General features: G+C 40.3%; 1 protein-coding gene across 6 annotated transcripts in view; it reads right to left on the bottom strand.

The window, feature by feature from the left end:
- ARHGEF39 (Rho guanine nucleotide exchange factor 39) overlaps positions 1-27340 on the bottom strand; it is a 244906-nt gene that overhangs the window by 112954 nt on the left and 104612 nt on the right. For all 6 annotated transcript variants that reach the window (XM_085871059.1, XM_085871060.1, XM_085871057.1 and 3 more), the window contains exon 5: positions 15290-15408. In XM_085871059.1, coding sequence (XP_085727185.1) covers positions 15290-15408 — 119 coding nt within the window. The remainder of the gene's footprint in view (positions 1-15289; positions 15409-27340) is intronic.

The raw sequence follows: 27340 nt of genomic DNA, 5'->3' as shown, positions 1-27340 counted from the left end.
AGCAATAAGACCTGGAGAAGTAGAAGGTGAAGATTATTACTATATTTCAGTGGAGGAACATATGCGATTGAGGAATGAAGGTCAAATATTTGAGGAGGTTTCTCTTGGTACAACAAAATATTCACATTGTAAGAGTGAGTTAAAGATACTAAAATCTGGTCGTCTTGGGATATTAGCAACTAATCCAGAAGGAAGGAGACAAATTATTAAACATTTGAGTGGTCATGGGGTTAAGATGTTATCACTCGGTTTTGATGTTGATGAAGAAACTCAACGCAAATGTATGAAAAGCAGATATACAAGTATTAGTGAAGAGGAAATTACAACTCGTATTAATGTTAATAAAGAATTTGATGAAATATTTTAAAAAAAGGATTTATTTGAACACATCTACTTTAATGATGAAGAAAAGGAAAATAACCCTGTTGACCTTTATAATTCAGTGAATGATATTTTCCAATAAATAAATGGATGCGAAAGAAAGAGCAAGAAGACTTAAGGAGCATCAAGCGTTAGTTTCAAAAGTTGTAAAACAACAGGAAGACATAAAGAAGAAATGCAGACAGAAACCAACGGGTGAAGAAGCATTTGAAAGACAAGAGAAATTTTTAAAACCACTTTTAAAAACTTCCCAAGAAAAAATTATATATGTTTCCACAGTTCCCACAATAGAATATACCCCAAAAAAACTTCTAATGGTAAAAGATTTCAGTCAAATGATGGAGGAAGAATTAGAGCATATAGAAGAATTAGAATATGACGATAAAGGATTATTTCAACAACTGGAAGAGATTAATGAACCCCCTCATTATATTGTGAATGCTCTTCAAAACAATGAATATTCAGCAGATTCAAAAACCATAGCAGGACTCATTCCAACAGAACAACCAGCAATATTTCATCTTGTTCAAGAAAAGGTATTGATATTTAATGATGAATTAAGGTTCTTGAGTTCTGCTCAACCCCCTGTTAAATTAACCCTCAGATTAATGTTTCTACTCAGAAAAGATGGAAGACAAGGTTCAACTGTGAGGGATGAATCAAAGTATTTTGATAAACCATTGGATATGAAAAATAATGATGATAGAGTATATATTGATCTGCTGGACTCTCTTAATTATAGGGTTAGTCTATTTGGTAAAAGTAGGAAGAATGAGAAGGAGAAACACATTATTCAGGCTTTAAGTATCCTTGGTACAGGTGTTTTCCCATGACCCATCACAATTAGTTAATAGACTGATATTGCTGTTTGGTAGTAAGAAGGCTGGAAATAACAAATGTTTTAATGAAGCATCAGCCAATTTAGACCAGTTGATGAACATGAAAATAATTAATAAATGTCAATACAAAGACATTTTATCTCATATTAAATAAGATGAGAAGCACAATCCTTAGTTTTAATTTCACAACAAGCGACCACACAACTTCATTCCCATACCCACTACAACTTGACGCAACAAAATAATATGAGGCATCTTTATCATCTATGGAAACTTATAATACCTTATTTAATATCACCGAGAAAAATGACAAGTTTAGTTATAATCCGGGAAGTGGATACAAAATGATAACAGTTTCACCCGGAGCATATGAGATTTCTCAAATATCTTCTGAAATTGCTCATCTTTTGAAAGAACAGGGTGATGAACCAAAAATATTGTTATAGATATTCAAAAACATACTTCAAAATCAACAATTAAACTTAAAAATAACTACAAGGTTGATTTCACAATTGAGAATTCATTTAGAGAGTTATTGGCTTTCTCCTCAAAAAAGATCGAAACTAATGGGGCGTTTTATAGTGATAATGTTATTCAAATATCCTCAGGCATAAATTCGGTATTAATTCACTGTGATTTGATTGATGGCACTTATAATGATGGAATAAGAACAAATACAATGTTTTCATTCAGTGCATACTCAACCCCAATTGGTTATAAGTTCAATATGGAACCCAAAAATCTGGTTTATCTTCCTGTGTCAGGAAAAAAAACATATACAGAGTAAATTTTAGGAAAACTGACCAAGATAATCGTATGATTTCTTTTAATGGGGAAGTTATATCCATCAGAATTCACCTACGTGAAGTTTTCCAATAAATAAATACGATGGTTATTGTGAGGAAACATGAGTTGAGAAAATATAAAATAATTACAGGGGATGGGATGTTCCTTTCCCCATACTACAAGAGTGAAGGTATGCATCTTTGTCGAGGATACTATAAACCTAAGAGACAAAGGGGTGTGGGACATCAATTTAGAGGAGATGGGATAATTGATACTCTAATGGGTATCGGTTCAACTATTCTTAAACATAAAGACCTAATTGGTTCAACTGCTTCTGCTGTGGGAAATGTAGCGGGTGTTATAAAGAGTATAAATGATGCCCAAAAGGAATCTCATAAATTATAAGCGATAAAAGAAATTAAGAAAGGCAAAACTCAGTTGTCTCCCCAAGAACGACATAAAATAATTCAAATACTTGGGTCAGGTTTCAAAAGTTTTAACATCTTTTTTCTGAAATAAATACAAGTATGGAAGCAATTGATAGTATCTATGATTTGGATGATAATATTGTTATCTCAAGCTCTACTAAAAAAGAAGACTACTCCAAGGTAAATGCAATAACTGGAACAGACTGGAATGCAAATGGAACAAAAAGTTTGGAAATAAATAATCAACAAACATATTTGAATCTCGCCGAAAGTTTCTTGTTGTGTAAATTTACAGTCAGGCTGCGACTAACACAAACGCTACACTCGTAAATGATTTCTTCTGGAAAAGAAAATCTGCACTTGATTTTCACTTCAAAATCTGCACTTGAATCTGCACATGACATATTTAATTATTAGAAAAAACAACATTACCATCGATATCTACATACATTTTTTATATTAAAGGTAATTTTTAAATGATCCTTAACGACACCTGAATGAAATGTCATTTCACCTGATATGTTAACATCCTTTACTTCATCAAGATTTACATCTTTAGGGTTGTTGAAAAAAAATACAAATTTCTCCTTGCATATTGCTGATGGTCTTATCTTTTCTTTCTAAAGCTTCATCCATAAGGTTTTTCTTTTTTGATACTTTTTCTTGTTTCATTGCTTTTTCAAGTTTTGAATGTATTGCCAGAAGGAGAGGAAAAACTTTTGTTAGAGCTACTTTAATTGATGTTCTTCCAGATATACTAAAAGCCCTTCCACTGCAGGAAATTGAAGAACTCATATTACTAACCATAATTGTTTTTAGCCAATAGTTGTTATATTCATCTTTATTCAATTTTACATCCTCGACATATTTCTCAGTATCTTTTACAAATGTAGAGATTGAGTGAAACTTGTCTTTTGTGTCTTGATACATTGTATTTATTAACCTATATTTCACTCAAGCGAAACATTTTTACACATGACCTTTCATATATGTTTAGAACAAAGTGTAATGCATATTCCTATGTGTGTTTGTTTTTGCTTTGTCTTTCAGGACCACAAGAAAATTTATTTTTAAAATGCAATACCCCCACGAATGCATTCATGAGTCAGATTGACGAATCTACCACACCTTATTACATCAATTGCTAGCTTCCTTAAATCTCCTATCTTTGAAGAGCTTATCAGATTTGAATTCGAAGTACAACAACAAGGTAGTGGATTCAACATTGGGAATGTTTCATCTGTAGATCTTAATATTCTTAAATCCACTCCACTAAAGGCTTCTTCTTGTATTGATTTACCTCAGGATATAAAGAATACAAAGGCAATAATTAATATTAAATATACTGAAAATAAATGCTTTCTCTGGAGTATCTTCGCACATCTTTATCCACAGGAAAAGGACTGTGAAAGAGTTTCAAAGTATAAGAAATATGAGAATAAATTAGAAAGTGGGAAGCTCTGCATCTTTTGAGGAGAACCCATGAGCTTAAAAGATATAACAAAGTTTGAGAATATGAATAACCTATCAATAAATGTTTATGCTTTAACTGCTAAAAACAAAGTCCAAATTCTAAGTGTTAGTAATACTATATTCCATGATAATAATTGGTCAAATGACAGGTATGTAGATCTCCTTTATATCACCAACAAAGAAACCGCTCATTATGTTCATATCAAAAACTTTTCTGGACTGGTAAGTAGTCAAGTTTATAAATCAAAGCATAAATCATATCCTTGTAAGAGATGTCTAAATAGCTTTCGATCTCAACAAAGACTTCATAAACATTTAAAGTATTGTTCTAATCATAAAGCAGCAGTTGTGATGCCAGAACCAGGAGAGAAATTTGTATTTAATGAATCAAATAAATGTATAAACACCCATTTGCAATATATGCTGATTTTGAGAGCATCTTGGAAAAGACTGATGATATTCAAAAAATATCAAAAGCATATCCCTTGCGGGTTTTGTTATTACATTAAATCATCTGTAGGAAGTAAATATGATAAGTTGGAGTTGTATAGAGGAGCTGATGCTGCTGATGAATTTGTTAAAAGGATTGGGGATGATTGTATTAAGCTAATTAAAATTATGTTGAGAACAAATAAACTCCTTAACTTATCCCCAAATGAAGAGAAATAATTTGAAGAAGCAAGGATTTGTCATATATGCTCAGAGGCTTTGTTAGAAACTGATTAAAGGGTTGGAGATCATTGCCTTAAAACAGCGAAATATAGAGGAGCAGCTCATGATAATTGTAATCTTAATTATAGAATCCCGACATTCATACATGTATTTTTTCATTATAACTGTCATTATGATACGCATCTCTTTATAAAAGAACAAAGTTAGACTCATGGAAAGATAATAGCAAATCCTAATACAGATCAAAATTACATCTCATTTACAAAACAGATTTATACTTGTGAAATGGGCATAAATACAAATATTAGATTTCTTGACCCGAATAAATTTATGACAAGCCCTCTAAATTATTTGGTTTCAAACATCTCTTTTCCTATACTTTTTAGTCAATTTAGGACTGAAACTGACTTGGGTAAAGACATTTCTCTTCTCACTAAAAAGGGCATTTACCCATATGATTACATGGATTCCTTTCAAAGATTTAAAGAAACAAGACTTCCTTTTCAAAAGCATTTTTATAACAAGTTAGGAAGATGTCGTATTACGGGTGAAGAATATGAAAGAGCAAAACAAGTTTGGAAAGAGTTTGAGATAAAGAATATGGGTGATTATATCATGACCTTTATTTAATAACTGATGTTTTATTACTCGCTGATGTGTTTGAGAAATTTAGAGAAGTTTGTTATAAAAAGATTCCTATGGACTTGATCCTGTCCATTATTATACATCTCCTGGACTAGCCTGGAGCGCTATGTTAAAAATGACTAAACAACCCCTTGATCTTCTAAGTGATGTAGATATGCTCTTGATGATTGAGAAGGCTAAAAGAGGAGGAATTTCACAAGTTTGTTCAAAGAGATATGCTAAGGTAAATAATAAATATCTTCCAGACTTCTCACCTGATAAGCCCACATCTTACTTAATGTACTTTGATGCTAATAACTTGTATGGCTGGGCAATGTCTGAATCTCAACCCTATCGTAATTTAAATGGGTGAAAGAATACGATTTCAAATCTATCTTAGATATCCTGATACCAGCACACACATCCTCTGCCCTCTGATAGTAAATCAATAGCACCTTCATTTGCCACAACGATGTACACACACCAGCTCTTGGGTTGGGATGTGGAATTGAGGACTTGGGGTTGGGTGGGGAGAGGGGAAGGGGGCTGAGGACTTTGGCCTATGTTGACCGAGTGCAGTATGTCTTATTAGCTTCGTATTATACTGTCTATCTCATGTATGTCTGTCTGTTTTGTATGCACTCCTAAACTGCTGAATGGAATGAGTTGAAACCTGGTGGTTCGACTTCAGGTGCGCATTGAATTTTTTTAAAAAGCTGGGATGGTTATGCTCAACTTACATTTTCACATTAAAGTGAATGAATTATCATACTATACTGTTTCTTTTTTGACTTCCACCACCGAAGGTGGAAGGAGGTTATGTTTTCATCCCTTTTTGTCTGTTTGTTTGTCTGTTTATGTGCAGGATATCTCAAAAAGTTATCGACAGATTCGGATGAAATTTGGTGGACAGGTTGGGTGTGTGTGACAAGGACTAATTGATTAGATTTTGGTGAAGATCAGGATCTGGACACTGGAATTTTAAAGTGATTCTTCACCATTGAGAGATGGGGCTAAACTAATATGTAGCATGATATCTCAAAAAGTGGATGGATCCTGATGAAATTTTGTGGACAGGTTGGGTGTGTGACGACGACGAACTGATTAGATTTTGGTTAAGATCCGGATCCAGATACTGGAATTTTATAAGTGATTCTTTACCATTGAGAGGTCGGGCCAAAAATGATATATAGCATGACATTTCAAAAATGTATTGGGCCCGATAAGTTCTCGTGGATCAAGCATTGCATAGCGGAGGTATGCGCTCCACCAAGTGCCCTTATCGTATATTTCTATATTGTGCTATGTTGTTATTATTATTGCCATTTCTTAACAGAGCTGTTAATTTTTATGACCACCACCACCCAGCCTTAATGGCTTAATGGCTAGAGTGGTGGGCTTGGGATCCCAGGGTCCTGAGTTCAAATCCCGCTTGGCTGTTGAATCAATACCAGGTGGGGTTGACTCTGGCCGTCATCCTTGCGAGGTCGGCAAAATGAGTACCAGCTTGCTGGTATCCTGTATCAGAGTGGCGACCCGTCCAGGATTGTGCCCAATAGCCAAGGAGACTGCTAAGGCAGCAACAATGCTCTGCACAGAGTATGGTCTCAATGGATGGATGGATGGTCACCTCTATGTGAATACATAAATATTTGCGGAATAAATAAATGAGGTCAGATGAGATAATTTTAAATGGGCTTCTTCGGGGATTACATTTTGACCCCCTTGCAAAATTAACGTTGCAGGATTTCATTCCTAATGCATTACACAATAACTAATGTAATCAGTAATCTGTAAACCTTTACTTCCAACAATTGCTGCTTACTCGTCATTTCTCTGACTGAGAAACACAGAGGCAGAGAACAACAAAGCATTTTGGAATAATGCTTTCCCATGAGTTATCAATGATAGTGAAAAATCAAATAATTAAATCGTCAACTCTTGTTATGGAAAAGACAGCTGTCTATAAGCAGAGCCTTCATATATTGAGCGATGGATCATCATGTACATTCTATTTCCAGAAGGGACATTTAAATGGACTATCCCGTTGCTGGCACTTGTTGTGGACATTAAAGATCACAAGGTCCCTTTGAAAAAAAAAAAAAAATGAAAAAAAGAGTAACCTCTTATGAGCTGGCACTCGATTCAAATCCCAAACATCTGCCCTAATCTACAGAGGCACTGCATCAATAGCGTAGCTATTTCCGAATATGATGCAAATTGGACTTGCAGTATAAATGATTCATACACAAGAACTGCATTTGATAAATAAAGTGTCATATTTCGCATTCTGGCTCTCATTACCTACTTTTTCCACACCAGCTCTTGGTGAGAGGATATGCGAATTCAATACTTTCTTCAATGAACCTTCCTGTTCAAGTACAAGGATAAAGCAAGAAAACAATGTGCTATGGCCAAGCAACAGATGGCCTGTAAAGATGTCAAAACATATTTTCACACTTGTACAACTTACAAGTCATTTCAATGCAAAGAACAGGCTTGGTACTGCACCAGTATCCAAGAATACTCTTCCCAGACTTGGTTAAACCCAATCATGCGTAATTTGCATTATAGATGCCCGCTCCTTTGCAAAGGAATACACAACCAAATACAATTTACACACTTATTTTTGTAATAAACTGTCAATATCTGCATCTAAAGAAAAAAACTAATTTGGAACACTATGATGCATCATTTAAAAGGAATAAATCAAGTCAGTAATTAAAACGTTTTCTTGAACACTTCAGCAGCATGCAATTAATTATTTTGCATGAAATTTTAGAGTTATTCCAAATTGCATGATGACTGGAACATGTCAGCTAATAACCAACCATGCTGCAATGCTCAACAGTGAATGATGAAAATTTTTTTTTAAAAATGCTTGCATAAAGTCACTTGGATATTAGCCAACAGATGGAACACACAGTATGGCGTTTCAGTTTTTCTGGAATGCCGTAATTAAAAGAACATCACGTTAAATGCTACGTAGGTGTAATGAACAAGCAAAACAATTTCATAGAACAAAAATAAGTGATAGTTCATGAATATTTAACATTAACCTCCTTTAACAGACATTTAAGGTTCATTACGAAAATCACATTCGTTTTTGTATTTATTTTGGTTTGAAAAAAAAAAATAATCACTGAAAAATTTAGGTTTATCTTTGGTCTACTTCAATATGAAAGCTTTTTGGTTCACCAAGGTAAGAGTTGAAACCAGTGACCGACTGGAAGTGTCTTAAGGTGAAGTGGTCAAATTTACATGACTCTTGGGCATAAATCTAACTGGAGGACTACACCACTGAAACGTGGCACTCTTGCTCAGAAAGTATAAGGATTTTAATGCCGAGAAAGCAAATAGTAAAAAGACGGCCTGCAAAATTTCTCATCAAAAACCGGTATACTCCATGAGGTAACACACTTCCCTTGGTAAACTGGCAGAGGAACTCAAAGTCGAAAAATTTGAGGCAAGCATGCTACAAATGAGCAGGTAAATTACATAAAAACACCAATGCAATCACTTAATGATGCGAAAACAATAGTGTTGCTTCAAAGGTGTCGTTAACACGGTCGCTTTAAACCGGAAGTCTTATAAATGCCTCCGTGGATCCCAAAACGGTGTTTATAGTTACTGCATTCAAAATTACTTGGATTTCCCCAAGGTTCACCCAACGTAGCCAAAACTGGTGGTGTTCACGCGGGAAGGTAGGAAAATGGGAAAACATTTTCTGTACAATTAAAATGGTTTATTAAAAAATATGGTGTGTAGATATGTGGGAAGGGGAGCCAAGAAGCTCATAAATAAATAATCAGAACAGACTAGGTGCTCAAAGGACAATTAGTAGGGAGGCACACATACTTATTTATACTCTAATTTCGGGTCGTGCAAGAGTGAATGCGTCTGTCTGAGACAGTGAAGCGTCTCTTCCACCACTCTTTTCCTATACGAAGCCATACCTCCTGTGAATAATTAGCGAGTAGCGGCATCTTCTCTCCCTCCCGCTTCCCATCCCCCCTCCAGACCCAGATCAGATGTCTAATTGCACATCGTCACATAGGCCGGGAGCACCCCGGGAATGTCCTGCCACTGGGAAGTGATATGATCTTATAAATGGTGTACTGTGACTGTAGTGAGGGGGTGGGGTGACAAGGGTACCCTGTCACTGTAGGGTGGCTGACATAATCATCCTATCACTGTCGTAGGGTGACGCAATCACCCTACGGGTAATGTGCTCATGTACAATGAAAGCAAACAAAGCCAAAAGCCTAACTCAACTACAGCACCAAAATAAACACCAGGACTCAGACAATGGGAAACAAGCGAGGACTTGAGGCAAAAGATGAGTTGATTGTGGGTCGAGTATGGCCTATTGAGGGTCCATGCAGGCTGGTGTTGCACAGGGCTGGTGCGGTGCAGGGTGGGAGGATGACAATGAGGAGAGGCATGCTGCCTCTGCCAGGGTCTGATCCCAACTCCAAGTCTAAAACTCCAGTAGAAAACTACTGGATAACTAAAACTCCAACTCCAAAAGCAGAACTAAAACTTCCATACCCAAGTGCAGTTACAGCCCTCGTAGACTTTGGCATTGCCTCTTTTGGCGGCGTGCCCTTTTCATTGGGCATCAGCTTCTGTAGACGTGCCACCTTCTGGGCCGTCCCACCTCGTTGGGTGATCCCAATAATCTTTTTTTTAAGGTCTTTCGCCCCCCCTCTTCAACATTCTGCAGCCAATCTCATTGCCATGTCTTGCGATGTACTGGCCACAAATTCCTGCTGATTCCTCTGAAAGTGCAATGCACTTTCCAGTTGTGACTTTGCACCCAAATCCTCACACAGCCTTGCTCAAAACAGATTTCACAAAACAAACTTCCTCTACCCTACTGTGTGTGTGTGTGTGTATGTGTGTGTGTTTTTTCATGGGTTTGTATGCATGTGTGCACATATGCTGAGGATGGAGATCTGGGCCAAGTTTCACTGGTGCAGGTCCATTCATTTGTGTCGAGGAAAACATTTTGACTTGGCATCGTAGCTATAAATAAATAAATACACACACAGATAGATAGATACATCTATGCCAATATATGTCAATGTGCATGAGAATGTGTGTGTGTGTGTGTGTGTGTGTGTGTGTGTGTGTGTGTGTGTGTGTGTGTGTGTGTGTGTGTGTGTGTCATAACTCCAAAACCATGAAACCTAGCAGCCTCAAACATTGCATGCATACTAAGAAAACTCCAAGGAAGTGCAAAAGTGAAAATTGGGTGTTTGGGTGAATTAAAACACGTCTTTTGAAGACAATTAACGGCCCTATTTAATTATATATTTTATTAGGCGCTCCTCAGCCACCTCACTCTCTGGAGTCTTTAGGCATATCCTTAATATCCTGGGTTAACTCGCTGGGGTCTGAAGCTGCCATGTTTTTTGGCCTGCTTAACCATGCCTCGATTTGAACCAGGCCACAATGATTTCTTTACGATAAAGCATTTTTTGCATTTTCCTCACTCATATGATTGAATGCCTGTTCATCATAGCTACGAATCGCTGGGAACATTGCAATGCATATAAATGCTCGGAGATGCCAGCATTCATGGCTATATTTCATTTCCGCACATGCCATAACCTCAAAAATCTCTTCAACGAAACAATTACAAAATTTAAGCTCCAGATTTGAATTTTGCAGCAGTTCTGACTGCTAAAAAAAGTGTTCATTTGTTTAATTCTGACATAGGACATTCAGACATAGCTCTTGCTTGCCAAGCGAGCCATCCTTATCAATTGTTTAATTGGAGTGCTTGCTTGAGTGCTTAAGCCACTTGCCAAGTGCCCACAGTCGACGGCGGTACAGTCTGTCCCAATTGAGATGGGCAGTCGGAAGTTGCTACAAGGTAGAGCATGTTCTGATAATGCGTTTTCGCGAGAGCGAGGATTAAATTCAACAACAACAACAACAACAACAACAAAAACCATGATACGTCAATCTGAGCGAATTGTTCAATCACTGCGGACGCTTTTGCCACGTCATCTCATTCTGAGCGAGTCGTTTGTGCTCTGTCATTCTGAGAGAAGCGAGTCGTTCGTGCTCCATCATTCTGAGAGAAGCAAGTCGTTCGTGCTCTGTCATTCTGAGAGAAGCGAGTCGTTCGTGCTCCGTCATTCTGAGAGAAGCGAGTCGTTCGTGCTCCGTCATTCTGAGAGAAGCGAGTCGTTCGTGCTCCGTCATTCTGAGAGAAGCGAGTCGTTCCTGCTCCGTCATTCTGAGAGAAGCGAGTCGTTCCTGCTCCGTCATGCTGAGAGAAGCAAGTCGTTCGTGCTCCGTCATTCTGAGAGAAGCGAGTCGTTCGTGCTCCATCATTCTGAGAGAAGCGAGTCGTTCGTGCTCCGTCATTCTGAGAGAAGCGAGTCGTTCCTGCTCCATCATTCTGAGAGAAGCAAGTCGTTCCTGCTCTGTCATGCTGAGAGAAGCGAGTCGTTCGTGCTCCATCATTCTGAGAGAAGCGAGTCGTTCGTGCTCCGTCATTCTGAGAGAAGCGAGTCGTTCGTGCTCCGTCATTCTGAGAGAAGCGAGTCGTTCGTGCTCCGTCATTCTGAGAGAAGCGAGTCGTTCGTGCTCCGTCATTCTGAGAGAAGCGAGTCGTTCGTGGTCCGTCATTCTGAGAGAAGCGAGTCGTTTGTGCTCCGTCATTCTGAGAGAAGCGAGTCGTTCGTGCTCCGTCATTCTGAGAGAAGCGAGTCGTTCGTGCTCCGTCATTCTAGGAGAAGCGAGTCGTTCGTGCTCCGTCATTCTGAGAGAAGCGAGTCGTTCATGCTCTGTCATTCTGAGTGAGTTGTTCGTGATGAGCACGATCATGAATGCATGAGAAGTTCCAAGGTGTGGAGGGAGATGGAGAATGTCCTGAAGTGTTACAAGGAGCTCTAGGAACAGAAAATGAAGGCAGCCACTCAAGTCTCCATTATGAAGTTCTTAAAAAAAACATCCCATGTGAATCAGCTTCCATCTCATCTTTTGAGCCTTCAACCTCAACTGGACAGCCTGCCACACCCGAATAAGCCTGCCAATATGTACTGTATCCAACCCCAATTATGACAACATTTATTAAAAAGTAATTCATTTGAATGTTTTTATTTGTTATGGATTATATTTTTCAGATTGTTTACTGCGTTTTTGCCCCTCCTCGCACTCCCCCCTGCTTCCTCGCTCAACCATTCCTCCTCCGTTTCTCTACGTCCTTGCTCCTCCACCCCTCGCCCACACTTTTTTCTCCCCACCCCCCTCCTCCCGTCGTATAACCGTTGTCCAGACGGTGGTTATCTTCGGATGTGTCAGGACAGTGGTTGCGTATGGATGGACCCTCCTCTCACACTACCTTCCCTTGCCCTCCCCTCATTCTGCCTTCCCTTTACACACCCCTCCTCTCTCCCTCCTCTCCTCTCCCCTCCTTCTTACCACCCCCCCCTCCCCACCCCAATGTTCCCGTCAGTGAAGCGATGGGTTATATTTGCTAGTTGAATCAATAAATGTCATTTTCTGTCTGTCTGTCTGTCTGTGTGTGTAACACCAATCACACCAAAACGACTGGGTGATCTGCCACCAAACCTGGCACATGGACAAAGTTCAATCTCGTGGTGAACATGGGCTACTTGATTTTATCTGTAGTTGCAGGGGGTGCGGGAGGGAAGGTTGACCAAAATGAAGTCTGCAAATGTGTATCGTGTAGTGCCACCCAGTGGTGGTGGCAAAGGGTATTTCAAAGTCAGCTGTGGAGATAACTTGCATTTGTGCACTGCACACTTCCCTCGAGAGTGGAAAGCCCCGAAGCCAACCCTCACTAATCAGGGGAGGCAGGGGAAAGGGGGGGTGGAGTCGTGAGAGTCTGAAGGGGGAGAATGGGTGGGGTGGCAGGAGGTAGTGAAAGGGGTGGGATGAGTGAGGAGAATGGATGTGAGGAGGGAGGATAAGGAGCGGGAGGAGGGACCCGGCGTTGCCCGGAAACACAGGGCACCCCTGCTAGTAGATAATAAAAAAATGTTTATAGTTCGTCGACAGAAGTGGAGATGCAAATGCATGCGCTCACACAATGTGCAGGTAAATGATCATCCCACATCAACACAAGCTTTAAGGTACATTGTGCTGGCGCTCTACAGTTATAAAGTCAGTGAACAGCAGAGAGGATCGGGCTTCAATAATCCTTTAAGTATGTATTCAATGATCAATAAATAATAACTTTGCACAACTGTCCACTCTCGAGAAGCATATTTAGTGCATCTTGGTGTCAATTTGATGAATTTAGCTTGGAGCCATTGATAAACTTTTCTGATTTTATTTTTATGCCCCAGCACAAATCTACTATTTATTGAATGACCAAATTTTAATTTTTTAAGAGAAAAGTGTACGATCGAAATGAACGATTTAATGTTACAAATAATTCTGAACAGGCAGCATGGACATTCGAGTAAAGCAAGTTGAGAGCACTGCTCCCATACGAAGGCAATTTAATTCACATTAAGCTCCCAACGATCACAATTCAATTCGAAGAAACGTAATTCCATCTCCATCCCTGCAAACAAAGTTATAATTGTGGTGATAAAAAGTTGTTGACACAAGGAAAAAGTGGACAAAACCATTTTGCTGAAAGTCAGCACGAATTTAAAAGATGACATTTCATCAAAATGCGTACCCTAACAATAAAAAAATCTCCAATTAATTCTCATTATTACAGGCGACATAATTCACACGAGAATTACATTAGATCTCATGAGAAATCTTTGCAAGGGCACGAATTACCTGCATTTTGAACTCTTAAGCATTGCATGAAAAAAATTTCAAGACAAAAATTAAAAGCAAACTGGACAGTTAATCAATTTACATTTTATAACGTATCAACAACTGTGGCAAGGTTGGAAGAGAAAAGGTTGTTTCGCAAAGGCAAAAATATTTTTGAAAGAGGAATCCAAAGCTTAAGCTGTCCACAAGTTGTTCTCCATACCATACTCAACAAACACAAAGTTGGGCGTTTTCTCAAGCTTAAATTGACTGAAGATGTGATGAATTATAATCAGAAAGGCAAAATAAACGTCCAGGCTATCACATACCTTGAAAAAATAAGTGAATAAATAACCACGAGGTAAAGTTGTTATAACTTAATGATTTCTACCTCCAAATTGAACATGCGCAAATTTAAGGTGAGGCACATGTGTGTGCGTACAGTGATGGAGCACACACATGAGCATGTGTGCGTGTGCGCGCACACACACAAACACACACACACACACACACACACACACACACACACACACACACACACACACACACACACACATTTGTTTTGCTGCTTCTCAATTTTTCCAAACCACGACAACGTCACCTTGGAGAAGCTCCAAACCGCTGTGTGGAGCTCTCGTGCAGACAGACGGCCGACAAATGCGACATATGGTGGCAGCCTCCATGCCACAAGCCTTTACCTTGGAGATTAATTAGGTGGAGAGCTCTGTCAGCTACCTACGAGGTGGCCTCAAGGGACGAGATCGCTTATCGACAGACTGACAGACTCAAGGTCGTGCAGCCAGGACGGGTGCTTCGACGGTGTCCAGATAAACTGAGAGCTTAATGAGCGGTCGGCCCGACCTCATTCAAGGACAGCAATATTCGAACGGTGCGAGCACAGTAAAGTAATTAGCTATCCGAAAGCTATTACCATAGCCAGCTTGATTACTGCGAGCAAAAAAGCAGCTTCATAACAAACTCCTTAATCACGTACAGACATGCTGGTCGTTCCATCTCTGTCAAATCACAATTTACCAGTTTACACATGGCCACCCATGCACATTCCATCAGGTATCGTCCTTTGGCCACGCTTCGACTGAGGCAATTGGTTGCTCAAGGAAGATGCCATCTTAGTTAAAGCCTATTTAATTCTGTGCCTAATTCCAAGTCCCCACCATCGCCATGCAAGTGCCAAAGTCACAATGAACGTCGTGCTCGGCTTGTTGCCAAAGTCAAAATATTTTTACAACGTTATTGCAAAAGCAGAATAGAGAATGCATCAGTGAGTGGTATCCAAAGCTAGTGGCAAGATTGCACTGGTGAACTTACTGCTGCAGGCGCTCGTTGGGCAAGGCAAGAAGGTCCTCCAACATTAGACCTTGACAGTCAGGTCGTGACTCCTGTAGCCTCTTGAAGCGTGCAAATGCCTTGTTTTTCTTCATTTGTATCTGATAACACCAAGTAAGTTTCAGTTAAAAAAAAAAATCTCAAAATGTGAGTTTACAGCCTCCAAGACTAATACTACTATGGCTGCTACCCATACAGCTTCCATCTTCTAAAGGAACGATATAAAATTGTCTGCGAAAAATGCACTGTTAAAAGTGCTTGACATAAGAATGAAGGAAAGCATTTTCAACCTCGATGCTAATTCTGGCAAGGAAACTGCCTTGCATCATAACATGCTCATTTTGTATACATTGTGGCAAATTTTCTCCAATTCACAATAAATAAACCACCAACTTTGAAAAAATATTTTGAACCTCCTTTTCAGCAAACCAAATAACGATAACAATGGCAGAAGAATGAGTGTCACCATTTATTGCATTGCCCCAGTGTAATTAAATGGATTTCTTCATCGAATAGAACGGTGGTGGCATCAAGCTATCTCTGAGGAAGGTACTCAAGATCCCAAACACTACAGCAGCAACACAGAGCATACATGAGCAGATAGTCTGACAATTGTACTGCACAAAGTTCTAGCAAAGAAGTCATTGTGCAAAAACATTGCACCGATCACACAATGGCTGTGCGATTCTTACTGAAGAAAACAAATTTTGGTGAAATGATGAGAGTTAAGCATTTTCTTCACTTTGGATCCAGAAATGCACAGACTCCATGAGACCGTGGAAAAAGAGAAAGAGCATTCATTCCATTGGACAAACTAACTAGAGCTCTGTGGTGAGGACAAAGTCCTAGCAGGAAAATTTGGGCAAAGCAAAAGTTTTTGTATGTCACTGAATGTAAGCAAAACTGTACGTAGAGCTTTGCAAGAAAATATCCGAAAGACATGCATTTGCCTTTAACACATATGCACCCCCAACCACCTCCCCTTTCCTCTCCCTAATCCATAAAATTGACAAAAAGGATGAGCAAGCAACTGCACATATTCAACGTGCAGGAAAATCTAAACACCTATTTCATACCAGCACTTTGCAAAGCACAATTTTTGAAGCAATTATATTATTTTTCGCCGAGCCCAAACTTTCCTCAAAGTCTCTGTTCTCACAACAGCTGGCTAGTTTGTACAATGGGATGGCTAATCATTCTCTAGTTTAACTGCTCTCGTGGCGACGGTTCGTTGATGGGGTAGAACAGATGAAAGAATAAATTAACTTGTACGACTGCATATTTGTTTTGTTTTAGGAGAATTATACACTGATTACTGATAAAAAATAAATTCGCTGCATAACTGAATGTGGAATAAACCGACAGGTTAGTGGCTTGGATCTGCTCAGCGTCGCCACTGCAGTGTGCAAACACACGAATCGCTTCGTCTCCTTTCCTCCAGCTAACGCAAGGTTTCTCTGCGGTTTTATGGAAATAATAAAGCAACAAAAATATGGCATCTGCAGAAGGTGACAAGAAAACATAATCACTTTTACCTCTACAAAACATTGACTAAATTGTCGTTATAGGACAAATTAAAGCACGTCTGATAGTAAGCTAAAAAAGTTCACATCTTGATGCAAAATTCATATTTCAGCCAGTTTTTAAGTGCTAAAAGGGAACTGATACTCCAGGTCCCCACATTTTGGTGGTATGAGGAACAGATCTGTGTATATATGAAAGCTAAATTTTCAACAGTTTTTGAAATATCGAGTACACAAGCCAAGTTATTGAGATGGTTGGCATGGCAGCATAATTCAACCAATCTCAGCCATGATCTAATCAGGTTGAGATAATGTCATGAGGAATAGATATCTGCAATAAGAAAGCGAAGTGTTCAATGGGTTTTGAAATATCGTGAACACAAAAGGTACATGGACAGATAGTCCGGATGTCAAACACCATTTTTCAAGATGACCTTGCATTAGGGTCTGCACAATGTTTTTCTGCATTTTTGTGATCACCAGACCATCTGAATGAATATTCCGATTGATGCCACTCTGGCACCCTTGAGCATTTTTGTAGAAACCCATTAATATGCAAATTAGTAGTGGCCATTGTTGAAATTACTATTTTTCTTAATATCTCCAAAAGTAAGCATCCAAACAGCCTGGTTAAGGTGTCTACACCCATGTTTTTAGGGTCACTGGTCATGATAAACCCACTTAAAATTTAATAACCTTTAAATTTAGGTCATGAACATGCAAATTAGCAGTCGCCATTATCAAAATAACAATTTTTCTAAATATCTCCAGAAGTAAGCATCCAAACAGCCTGGTTGAGGTGTCCAAATACATGTTTTTAGGGTCACTGGTGATGAAAAACCCACTTACAATTTGGTAACATTGAAATTTAGCTCATTGATATGCAATTTAGCAGTCACCATTATTGAAAATGTAGATAAATCGACATATAGATAGAAAAAAAAAACACTTCAGTCTTTGTGAATATAGATCACTTTATTATTCATATAGATTCAACAATTCGACAGTATGCAATGAAAGCAGCGAACAACATGAACAAAAGAAGACATTCCTGTGTAAATCAAATGTTCATATATATATATATATATTTATATATATATATATATATATATATATATATATATATATATATATATATATATATATATATATATATATATATATATATATATATATATATATATATATATATAACAGGTTTGTAAACCTTATGAAGGCTACTTCAGTGCTTGGTGTCTCATTCAGAGTCAGAGTCATCATCAAGGGCAAATGCAGCAGCTGTCTTGGTGCGCTCATTCCTGCAGCCAGTATCTCCATGGCAGGTACAGAAAACTGCAGGGTAACTTGGCTGCTGTGCAGCGGCATTGAGTTGTGTAGCATTGCTTGTCGGAGGAACATCCACATCGTATTAGCTCCAATATCTCTGGTGGTGCAAGAGCGACGTTGGGCGGCAGCATAATTGGTAGTAATGATTTTGATGCCTCATCAAGTTTCCATCCGTACTGAGTGGGATCCAGAGGTGGTGGCTGCAGCTCAGCAGCTGACTTCCATATTACTGTCTGGATATGAGCACGTCACACGTTTTGTTCAAAGGACTCTGTAGTTGGTGGCAGAGCCTTTAGGTCTGGTGCTTTGATGGCAATTGGTTTCACCATCTTCATAGACCACACCTCTTTGTGAACATCAGACATGTTGCTTCTCTCCTTGCTACCATAGCAAACAACCATGAACACAGTGGCTTCGGCGATGACATCGTCAATCGATGCATCCACATTCCCAAATTTTTCAAGTGAATGGCCTGCTGCGAGTGTCTTCTTGCCAGTCAGTTTACCTCTACCATACATGTGGGCAATGGTGTCGCAACCTGTCAGTGCATGTAAAGCTAGTAGGTCTTGCACCATCCCGGCATGCTTTCTGGCAGTGGCCCCAATGTCGATCAACGATCGGCCAGGACATGTTGCTTCCATTGTTATGCAGCATTGCAGATGAAGTTCTGCGAAGTGATACACAAGACAAGATGAACACATCAGTATCATCACAGATGACTGTGATGCATTTTGCGCCATCTTCGGCAACTTTAGCGACTTGCTGACTCATGATGACATCTGCCTCCTCATGCGTCGTCTTCAAATCAGTGCGAAACCTTTGGGCTCCATGGTGTATTTCCACTGGGGTAGACTCCTGTTCAGTAATGACGAGCCTGTGTTGGCTCTGCTTTCTCTGTTGATCAACATCAATCAAATTCTGGCAAATCAGTTCTATCAGCTGAACTTTGTTCTCAGTTTCTGACAAAACCACCAGTTGTGGAGGCAGTGGAGTCTGGTGATTCAACCTGTGGCACCTGCTAGCTTGCTGCCCAGCTCTTGCTAAGGCCAAAAAAAAAAATGTTGCATTGGCGTAACCCGCCCGACCCTAAAAATTCCGCCGACCCTACGTTTTTTTTTGTTTTTTTGCTATCGAAAAATTTTGCCGACCCTATTTTATTGCTATTTTTGTTGTTTTGCTATCGTTTTCAAGTATCTTGTTGATCGCGATCGCAAAAACCCGGAAGTGTTTCGGACAGAACCCGCCGACAAAAAGGGTGGTACTCGAGCCGGGGGAGATTTTGGGAGGGATTTATTAGGAAAAAATAAAAATAAAAATAAAAAGATCCCGACCGACCTACCCTATTTTTCAGTGACCCGTTACGCCAATGCAACATTTTTTTTTTTTGGCCTAATCTTGTTCCACTCTTGATGCTGAAATCATAATATCTGTCAAATACCAGATATACATCTGATTTGTCCACCTTTGCCATGATGTAGCTCATGAAGTTGTCAAAAAAGTCTTGCACAATTCCCCTGTTTTGCTGGTGTTGCTAATTTGCATATTAATGAGCTAAATTTCAATGTTATCAAATTGTAAGTGCGTTTATCATGACCAGTGACCCTAAAAACATGGGTTTGGACACCAAAACCAGGCTGTTTGGATGCTTACTTCTGGGGATATTAAGAAAAATTGTTATTTTGATAATGGCGACTGCTAATTTGCATATTAATGAGCTACATTTAAAAGTTATTAAATTTTAAGTGGGTTCATCATGACCAGTGACCCTAAAAACATGGGTGTAGACACCTCAACCAGGCTCTTTGGATGCTTACTTTTGGAGATATTAAGAAAAATAGTAATTTGGACAATGGCCACCGCTAATTTGCATATTAATGGCTTTCTACAAAAATGCTCAAGGGTGCCAGAGTGGCATCAATCAGAATATTCATTCAGATGGTCTGGTGATCACAGAGCCTGGTGTTGGCGCAGTGGTTAGGGCAGCAGCTTGGGATCCAAAAGTTCCTGAGTTCAAGCCCCGTTGTGCCACTGAATTAATACACCAGGGGGTTGACTCAGCCTGTCATCCTTCCGAGGTCGGCAAAATGAGTACCAGTATACTGGGCCAGTGTATACCCCGGTAAAAATAGGTATACCATATCCCTGTGTCGTAAGAGGCGACCAGGGTTGCGTCAGGAAGGGCATCCGGCGTAAAACATGTGCCAAATCACTATGCGGACCATACGGATGATCCGCTGTGGCGACTCCTAACGGGAGCAGCCGAAAGAAGAAGAAGATGGTCTGTGGATCACAAAAATACAGAAAAACATTGTGCGGACCCTAATGCACGCTTTTCTGACCAACACTCGGACTAAGATGATCACTTGGTCGGACGGAGCTCATTTTAATGTCCGCCATCTCCAACCTTGTCAGACGGGCGGGGGCCAAAAATAATTACACGTTTAATTTAAAACGTGTGAAATAGGAGTCTAGAATCGCAAGTATAAACATGCAACTCGTGCTTTAGTTTCATTAAGCAATTAAACCAAAGCATTACTTGCATGTTTATAGTTGGTAGGGAGGGTCACATTATGGAGATTAGTGTATCAAGCCTGGATTTAAGAATTTTTATATTGATAATCATCGTTATAAATGTCGTTTTGGTTCAGTTGTGAAGTCGAGTGTTTCTGTTTGCCTTTGGCTTATTGTCAATACAACAACCCTTTCATAATTTAATCGTGCCATGAACATTAGATTTAATATCTGAAACAGCATACAACAATTTTTAAAGTTTGTTTAAATCGATATTTTAAGGTAAATGAATGTGTTGGTAAGACAAAGGCACACGACAATTAGTGCTGTGCCAGAACTGAGTTCCCAAACTCGAACTCGGCATGTTGCTCTTCCGAGGCGAGCCCCAGACAAGGCGGGTTTGATTGTCACTCGGAAAATAACTCGGATACTTTCCTGTCACATGAAATTAAGTAACTGCAGGATTTTGCAAGTGTGTACAGTAGAAAGGTGCTTTAGTACTTGTATTGTATATGAATTGGATGTGCTTTAGAATGGTCATGTTGTTTCTTTCTGAGTTAAAAAGCAAAATGTTACCGTGATCGGGCACTGTAACTGTGTGTGTGTGTGTGTTTATATCGAACACACACACACACACACACACACACACACACACACACACACACACACACACACACACACACACACACACACACACACACACACACACACACACACACACACACACTGTCTCGTGTAGGGACAACCATTATTCAAAGAAAAGATGTAGTGATGGTTTCACATGATCATTTCTTGTGACCATCCCTACCTTGATTACATACTTTTTGGAGTAACATCCCGACACCCATTTGCATTTAAAAAAAAGAAAAAGTTTTTATTACTTGTATAGTTTATACTTGAAAGGGATGCAAATATACTTTGCACCATCAAGTAACTGATTAATAGCTATCATTTCCTGTGGAGGACATCGCTGTATTGCAAAGTGAACTATGCTGTGTGCAGCTGTACCTGTCAACACAGCTTATACTGTATTAAAGCCATGCGTCCTCCATGCAATCCATTTAAATATGCTTGACGCAATGCAAACTTATCGAAGTTCCAATCCGAACCGGGACCTGACAATTGTTGTGGAAGTACAAGACTTCACCAAGATTGTTGTGTGTACGATATGTATTTCTGCCGGGCATGCACTCCTGTCTGACCACTCCCTGAGTGTTAGTCTATGTTGGACGTTCCTTTTCTGCAATCATGTCGCACATTTGGTGCTTTGGAGCTCATATGTTGCAGAGTTGCGGAGGGATTTGGCTGCCCATGGTATTTTCAGAGTATCAGTTTGTGCTCGTATGGACTCTGCACAAACCACGAGAAGGAGAATCCCAAATATTATTCTGTCCTTCACAGGCAGAAGCACTTTGCATTGGTAGACATATCATTCCTTCATGATGGCACAAACTCGATGAACTTAAATTGGAACAGAATGGTTTTACTTTTTAAAATCCCATTAATAACACCAATTCATCATGGAGGATGTAATTCTGCTCCTTATAATCAACAATTTACGATGAGCCCATGCAGGGCCTATTTTTCCTGGATGGTGTGATGGACCAAGATACATGGCAAGCCAGCTACAAGAACATGCTGAGTGGTTGCATTCCCTGAATGCATGTAATTGAAAGAATCACCTAGTGGTCCTTTAAATGGTTACGATTGTTGCTGAAATCATATCACATAAATTGGGGTTGGAGAGAATTCCGCGTTCGGCCCACAAATAGCATTATATCTGGAGTGGGGTTAGGGGGGAGGTGAGTATACAGCTAATGCAGTGCCTGCCACCTGGAGGTGGCTGTTGTCAGGAATATGAAATTGTTCAAGATGCTGGCAAAACACACACCTATTCTTCACAAAGGACACTGTGGGATCTTTAACATCCACCAGCTAATTCATGTGAGCACAAAGGTCCACAACTTAAATCTCATCAGAGGTACAATGCAATTTGTGATGCAACACCCTGTTTGCGAAGACAGTATATTTTATTGCACCAAAACGAAATGAAATACCTAACGATGCAAAAGACATCTGAGCATGAAGGAAGGGGCATGAATTGGATTTTCTGTCTCATGGTTAGCAGAGAGTTCAAACAAGTGGAGGTTGAGAGTGAGAAAATAATGTGGACAGCTGAGTTCCTTAGGAACTCAGCAGCTTTTCAACCCCAAGGCACAACATGGATGAACACATGACAGAAGATGAATGTTCACCATGGGAAAAAACACCCATCAGTTGTTGGTTTAAGGCAAAAAGTCAGAGATAGGTCATTTGAAGATGGGCACGATGATATGTGCATATGCCTGCGGTGCCCAAAACATATCCACTTTTATTTCCATTGCTATTACAGAGGGCTGGTGAGCAGAGGGCAATGCAAAAAGCACAAGTGTACATCCAGCGTCAAAGCAAATCATTGACAGTGATGTTGACCCAACAGCACAGGGCCAGTCCAGGGCACAACCCGAGAGAATCTTGTGGATCAGGCATCGCTTTCCAGCAGCAACAACTCAGCTCAAATACTATGCTTACTATCCTGATTAGCACAACGTTACATCATAAGTCCACCCACTCCAACTGATTTCCCCAGCATGCATCTATACCAGCCTTCATATACTTTCTCAACATCCTCAATTGCTTCCTGCCTGCTCAGTTTGCACTCTGATCCCTGAGTGGTGGACCAGAATATGTGTGAGGATTACTCCTTCTATCACACCCTTAAGCAAACCTAACGTGCCTATATAACCATTGGACGGAAGATTAAACGGGGATCTCTTTTGTTCCAGCCCTGCTCAGGCACCTGACAATTTGGATTGGAACAAATAAATCATCAGTCCTCGGAGGTTCGTTCACGTATTATGTTCAATGTTCATGGCACGATTCTACTTTGAGGGATTGAACAGACACGAAGGAAAAGACAGATATAGACACTAGACTTTGACCTTTGAAACAGCACGGCAAAACTACTGCAATGAAAATTTGGGATACATTGTGTACACGACAAGTTGCACCACATACTAATTGCTAACATAGATTGTATCATTAAAATCATTGCACGACATAAGATTGCTTGAAAAGCACCCACATCTGTTTACAATAAATGTAGCGTAAAATTAACATCTCAAGAATAATTGCTAAAACACACCAGCAAAAGGCCACAAAGTTGTTGTTTTAAAATATGTTTAATTCATGATGTAGTCTTGGCAACTGATGGCAAACAATAACATGAAACTATATAAAGTGGAATGAAGAGAATTTTGTCAAAACAGAATGTAAAATGTGTATCCCAAACATTGGATAAATTTGACTTTTGTGTGAAACAATTCCTCGTTTATTAATTAATATACTTTACTTGAATCCTACTGCATAAGTATTTATTACGATAAATTACTGTAAACACCAAAAACAAAGAGCATGAACAGAAATATAAGGAAGTTGTGTGGGGAGTTAAATCCGCTCTACTGAAAGTGAAAATCCACGTTAACTTATCGGTTTGGCTGGTTTTGTGTTCCCATCCATGGACGTGGCTCATGATTCCTGTATCAAAGTTTGAAATCCCATAAACTGTGTTGAGCTGTCAAGTCTCTAATGTCCTTCCGAGTCAAGTAAACATACAATGATGTTTCCTAATGTTTTTGACCGACACGTGATGTAACGGACAAGCTGCTCTATGTGCTAAAGATCACTTTAAAAAAACGAACACAATGTAATAGCCCTGGTTGTTATGGTTGTAGCTGTCAATCATTGCTTGATGCACAAGTTGTTTACAAAGCAAAAGCATGTTGCTCATGTCAACCTCTCGCATTTGAGGTGCCACAAACCTCTTCACTCCTCAACCACATTCATAATGTAGTGGCACAAAATTATGTCATTAAAAAAAGATGCAAGCTTAATACCCAATTATATCCCTCAAGAATGGTGGCAAGTTGGCTGACTATCTCTCACCTATTCACAGATAAACAAGGACCATCCAAGGTTGTTGTCCACCTTGTACTTAGAAAAGTAAATAAACCAAAGAGCTGTGAATGAAACCACATTTTTCAAAGTATTCCCAAGCTACATGTACAAGGGGTGTTCAAATTGTTATATGAACAAAATACTCACAGATCTACAAGATAAACCAAACATGTATACGTATACATACATGCATATACATTCCATGATCACTTGTGCATAAGCTGCATTTCCCCCCCCCCAAAAAAAACACCAGATCAAAGTCTGGGATGCATATCGTCCTCGAGAACATCGGCGCGTGGCACTAGGCCTTACAAAGAACACAGTAACAACGAACCAATGCTGACAAGATTTGTGCAAGTGCCAAGTCTAACTCCCACACGTGCAATGAGGATAAGTTGATCAAGAAATATCATGATGGAGAAGATGGAGCATTGGCTATCTGTCTGGGTCTAGGATCAAAACCAGCGCCGCGTACCGTTAAGTTTGCCAGTGATCCAGGCCAAGGCAAGAAGTAGGTACAACAATGTGAAGAGTGAAGAAGTAGAAGGTTCGCAAGCAGACACTTACGAAGTAAGTAGAGGCTGGTTCGACCAGTACAAGAAGTGCTACAACTTCCATAGTCTCAAGGTAACTGGATGAGGTGGCTCGTGGGGACACAGAAGTCGCTAAGAAATTCCCAGATTACTCAAGAAAATAATTGAAGGAGGAGGCTATTCACCAAAGCAAGTTTTCAATGCCTCTTTTGCAAGCGCCTGCCTGACCACACATACATCTCAAGTGCAGAGAAAACAATGTCCGGATTCAAGGCAGCGAAAGATAAAGTCGCCATACTGCTTGGTGGGAACGCGGCACGTGATTTTTTTTTTTTTTTTTTGTATACCTTGGTCGAGGCTCGTATGAGAGCTAACACACAACTCACAGCAAGGAGGCATGAGACAAGAGGGGCGGGAGTGGAAGGGACAAAACATTGGGGAACAGACACAGGTGAACTGTGGAAGGGAGAGGGATGGGGATGGGACGGGGAACATGGCGAGGAGAAGATGGACATTACAGGGACTTTCAGGAAGGAAAGCAGGAGAATTGAAGGAAGTGGGCTTGGGTGGATTATCAGGGGTAGAAAAGATTGAGGATTTGGATGGGGGAAGATAAGAGGTGGTGGTGAACAGCTGTTTTGAAAGCCTGGAGGGAAGAATGGGAAAGAATAGAGTGAGGAAGTTTATTCCAAAGGCGGGAAAAAAGAGGAATGAAAGAGTGAAGATGAGCAGTGATTCGTGATTTTGGTAGTTTTACCAGAAGGGGGTTGTTGGCGGACCTTGAGCGCCCTGTGGAAATGTGGTTGGGACAAATCGCAGAGAGAGCAGGGGCGGCAAGGCTGGAGAGGAGTCGGTAGAAGACAGAAAGACCACCGACCAACCTGCGGTGATTGAGTGAGAGGCCCAAAGACTCAGCTTCATTGCGGGAGATGCCAATGATCTTAAAAGCCCTGGTTTCGACAGCGTGAAGTCGAGAGAGGTGGGAGGCAGGAGCACCAGCCCAGAGGGGAGAGCAGTACTCCATCAGGCTACGGACAAAAGCTTTGTAAGTGGTCAGGAGCTCAAGAGGGCCGAGGAAGGACTTTGCACGACGGAGGATTCCCAGTCGGCGACTGGCTTTTGAGGCAAGGTTGGAAATGTGACTTTCCCAGGAAAGGTCATGGCAGATAGTGAGACCCAGAAGCTTGAAAGAAAAGACTTCTTCCAGAGGATTGTTGAGAAAGTGGATGGGTGGGGTTTTGTAAACGGTCCTTTCGAAGAGACATAGTGAGAGTGTGAGATTTGTCTGGATTGAAAGACATGTTCCACTTGTTGGACCAGTTTGTGATTTTATCCAGATCTGCAGTGAGCGAAGAAGCTGCTGCTTGCCGGTCTGAGGGATGACAGATGGTACGGCAGAGGGTGGAGTCATCGGCAAAGAGAAATAGAGGATTTTCCAGAGAGTCCGAGAGATCATTGATGAAAACCAGAAAAGAACAGGGCCCAGAACGCTACCTTGAGGAACTCCAGCCTGCACAGGAAGAGGGGATGAAAGAACTCCATTTAGGGCCACACGTTGACTGCGACAGGAGAGGAAGTCTGCGAGCCATGAGTGGAGATGGCCTTGAATACCATGGGAAGAGAGTTTGGTGAGTAGGGCAGGGTGCCAGACTGTGTCAAAAGCACGTGATATGTCCAGGGATACGGCTCGGATTTCCTGTCTGGCATTGAGGACCTCCATCCATTGATGGGAGAGCAGTAGCAGCATATCCAGGGTAGAGTGACCTGGTCTGAAACCAAATTGATGATTGGAAATCAAGCCATTGGAGAAGAGGAAGGATTTCATGTCTGAAGCGATGATAGATTCCATAACCTTGCTGATGATTGGGAGAAGGCTGATTGGTCTGTAGTTACAGGGATCTGTTTTTGCACCTTTTTATGCAGGGCAGTGATGTTAGCAGATTTCCAAGCAGATGGCAGATGACCTTGGGAAAATGAGAGGGTGAATAGAACAGAGAGAGGGTGAGCAAGAGCAGAAGAGCAGGCTTTGAGGACACGTGGGCTGATGCCGTCTGGACCGGTTGCAGAATCTGACTCGAGGTTTGAAAGCAAGCTCTCCACCTTGTCAGGAGAAAAGGATACAGAGTCCAGGGACAGTTGGGTGC

Source organism: Eptatretus burgeri, chromosome 2 (assembly GCF_056783735.1).
Source record: "Eptatretus burgeri isolate ZD-2024b chromosome 2, Ebu_testis_v1, whole genome shotgun sequence".
NCBI classification, from domain to species: Eukaryota; Metazoa; Chordata; class Myxini; order Myxiniformes; family Myxinidae; genus Eptatretus; species Eptatretus burgeri.
Note: the sequence above shows the minus strand (reverse complement) of the source record. Positions and strands in the feature narration are given on the sequence as shown.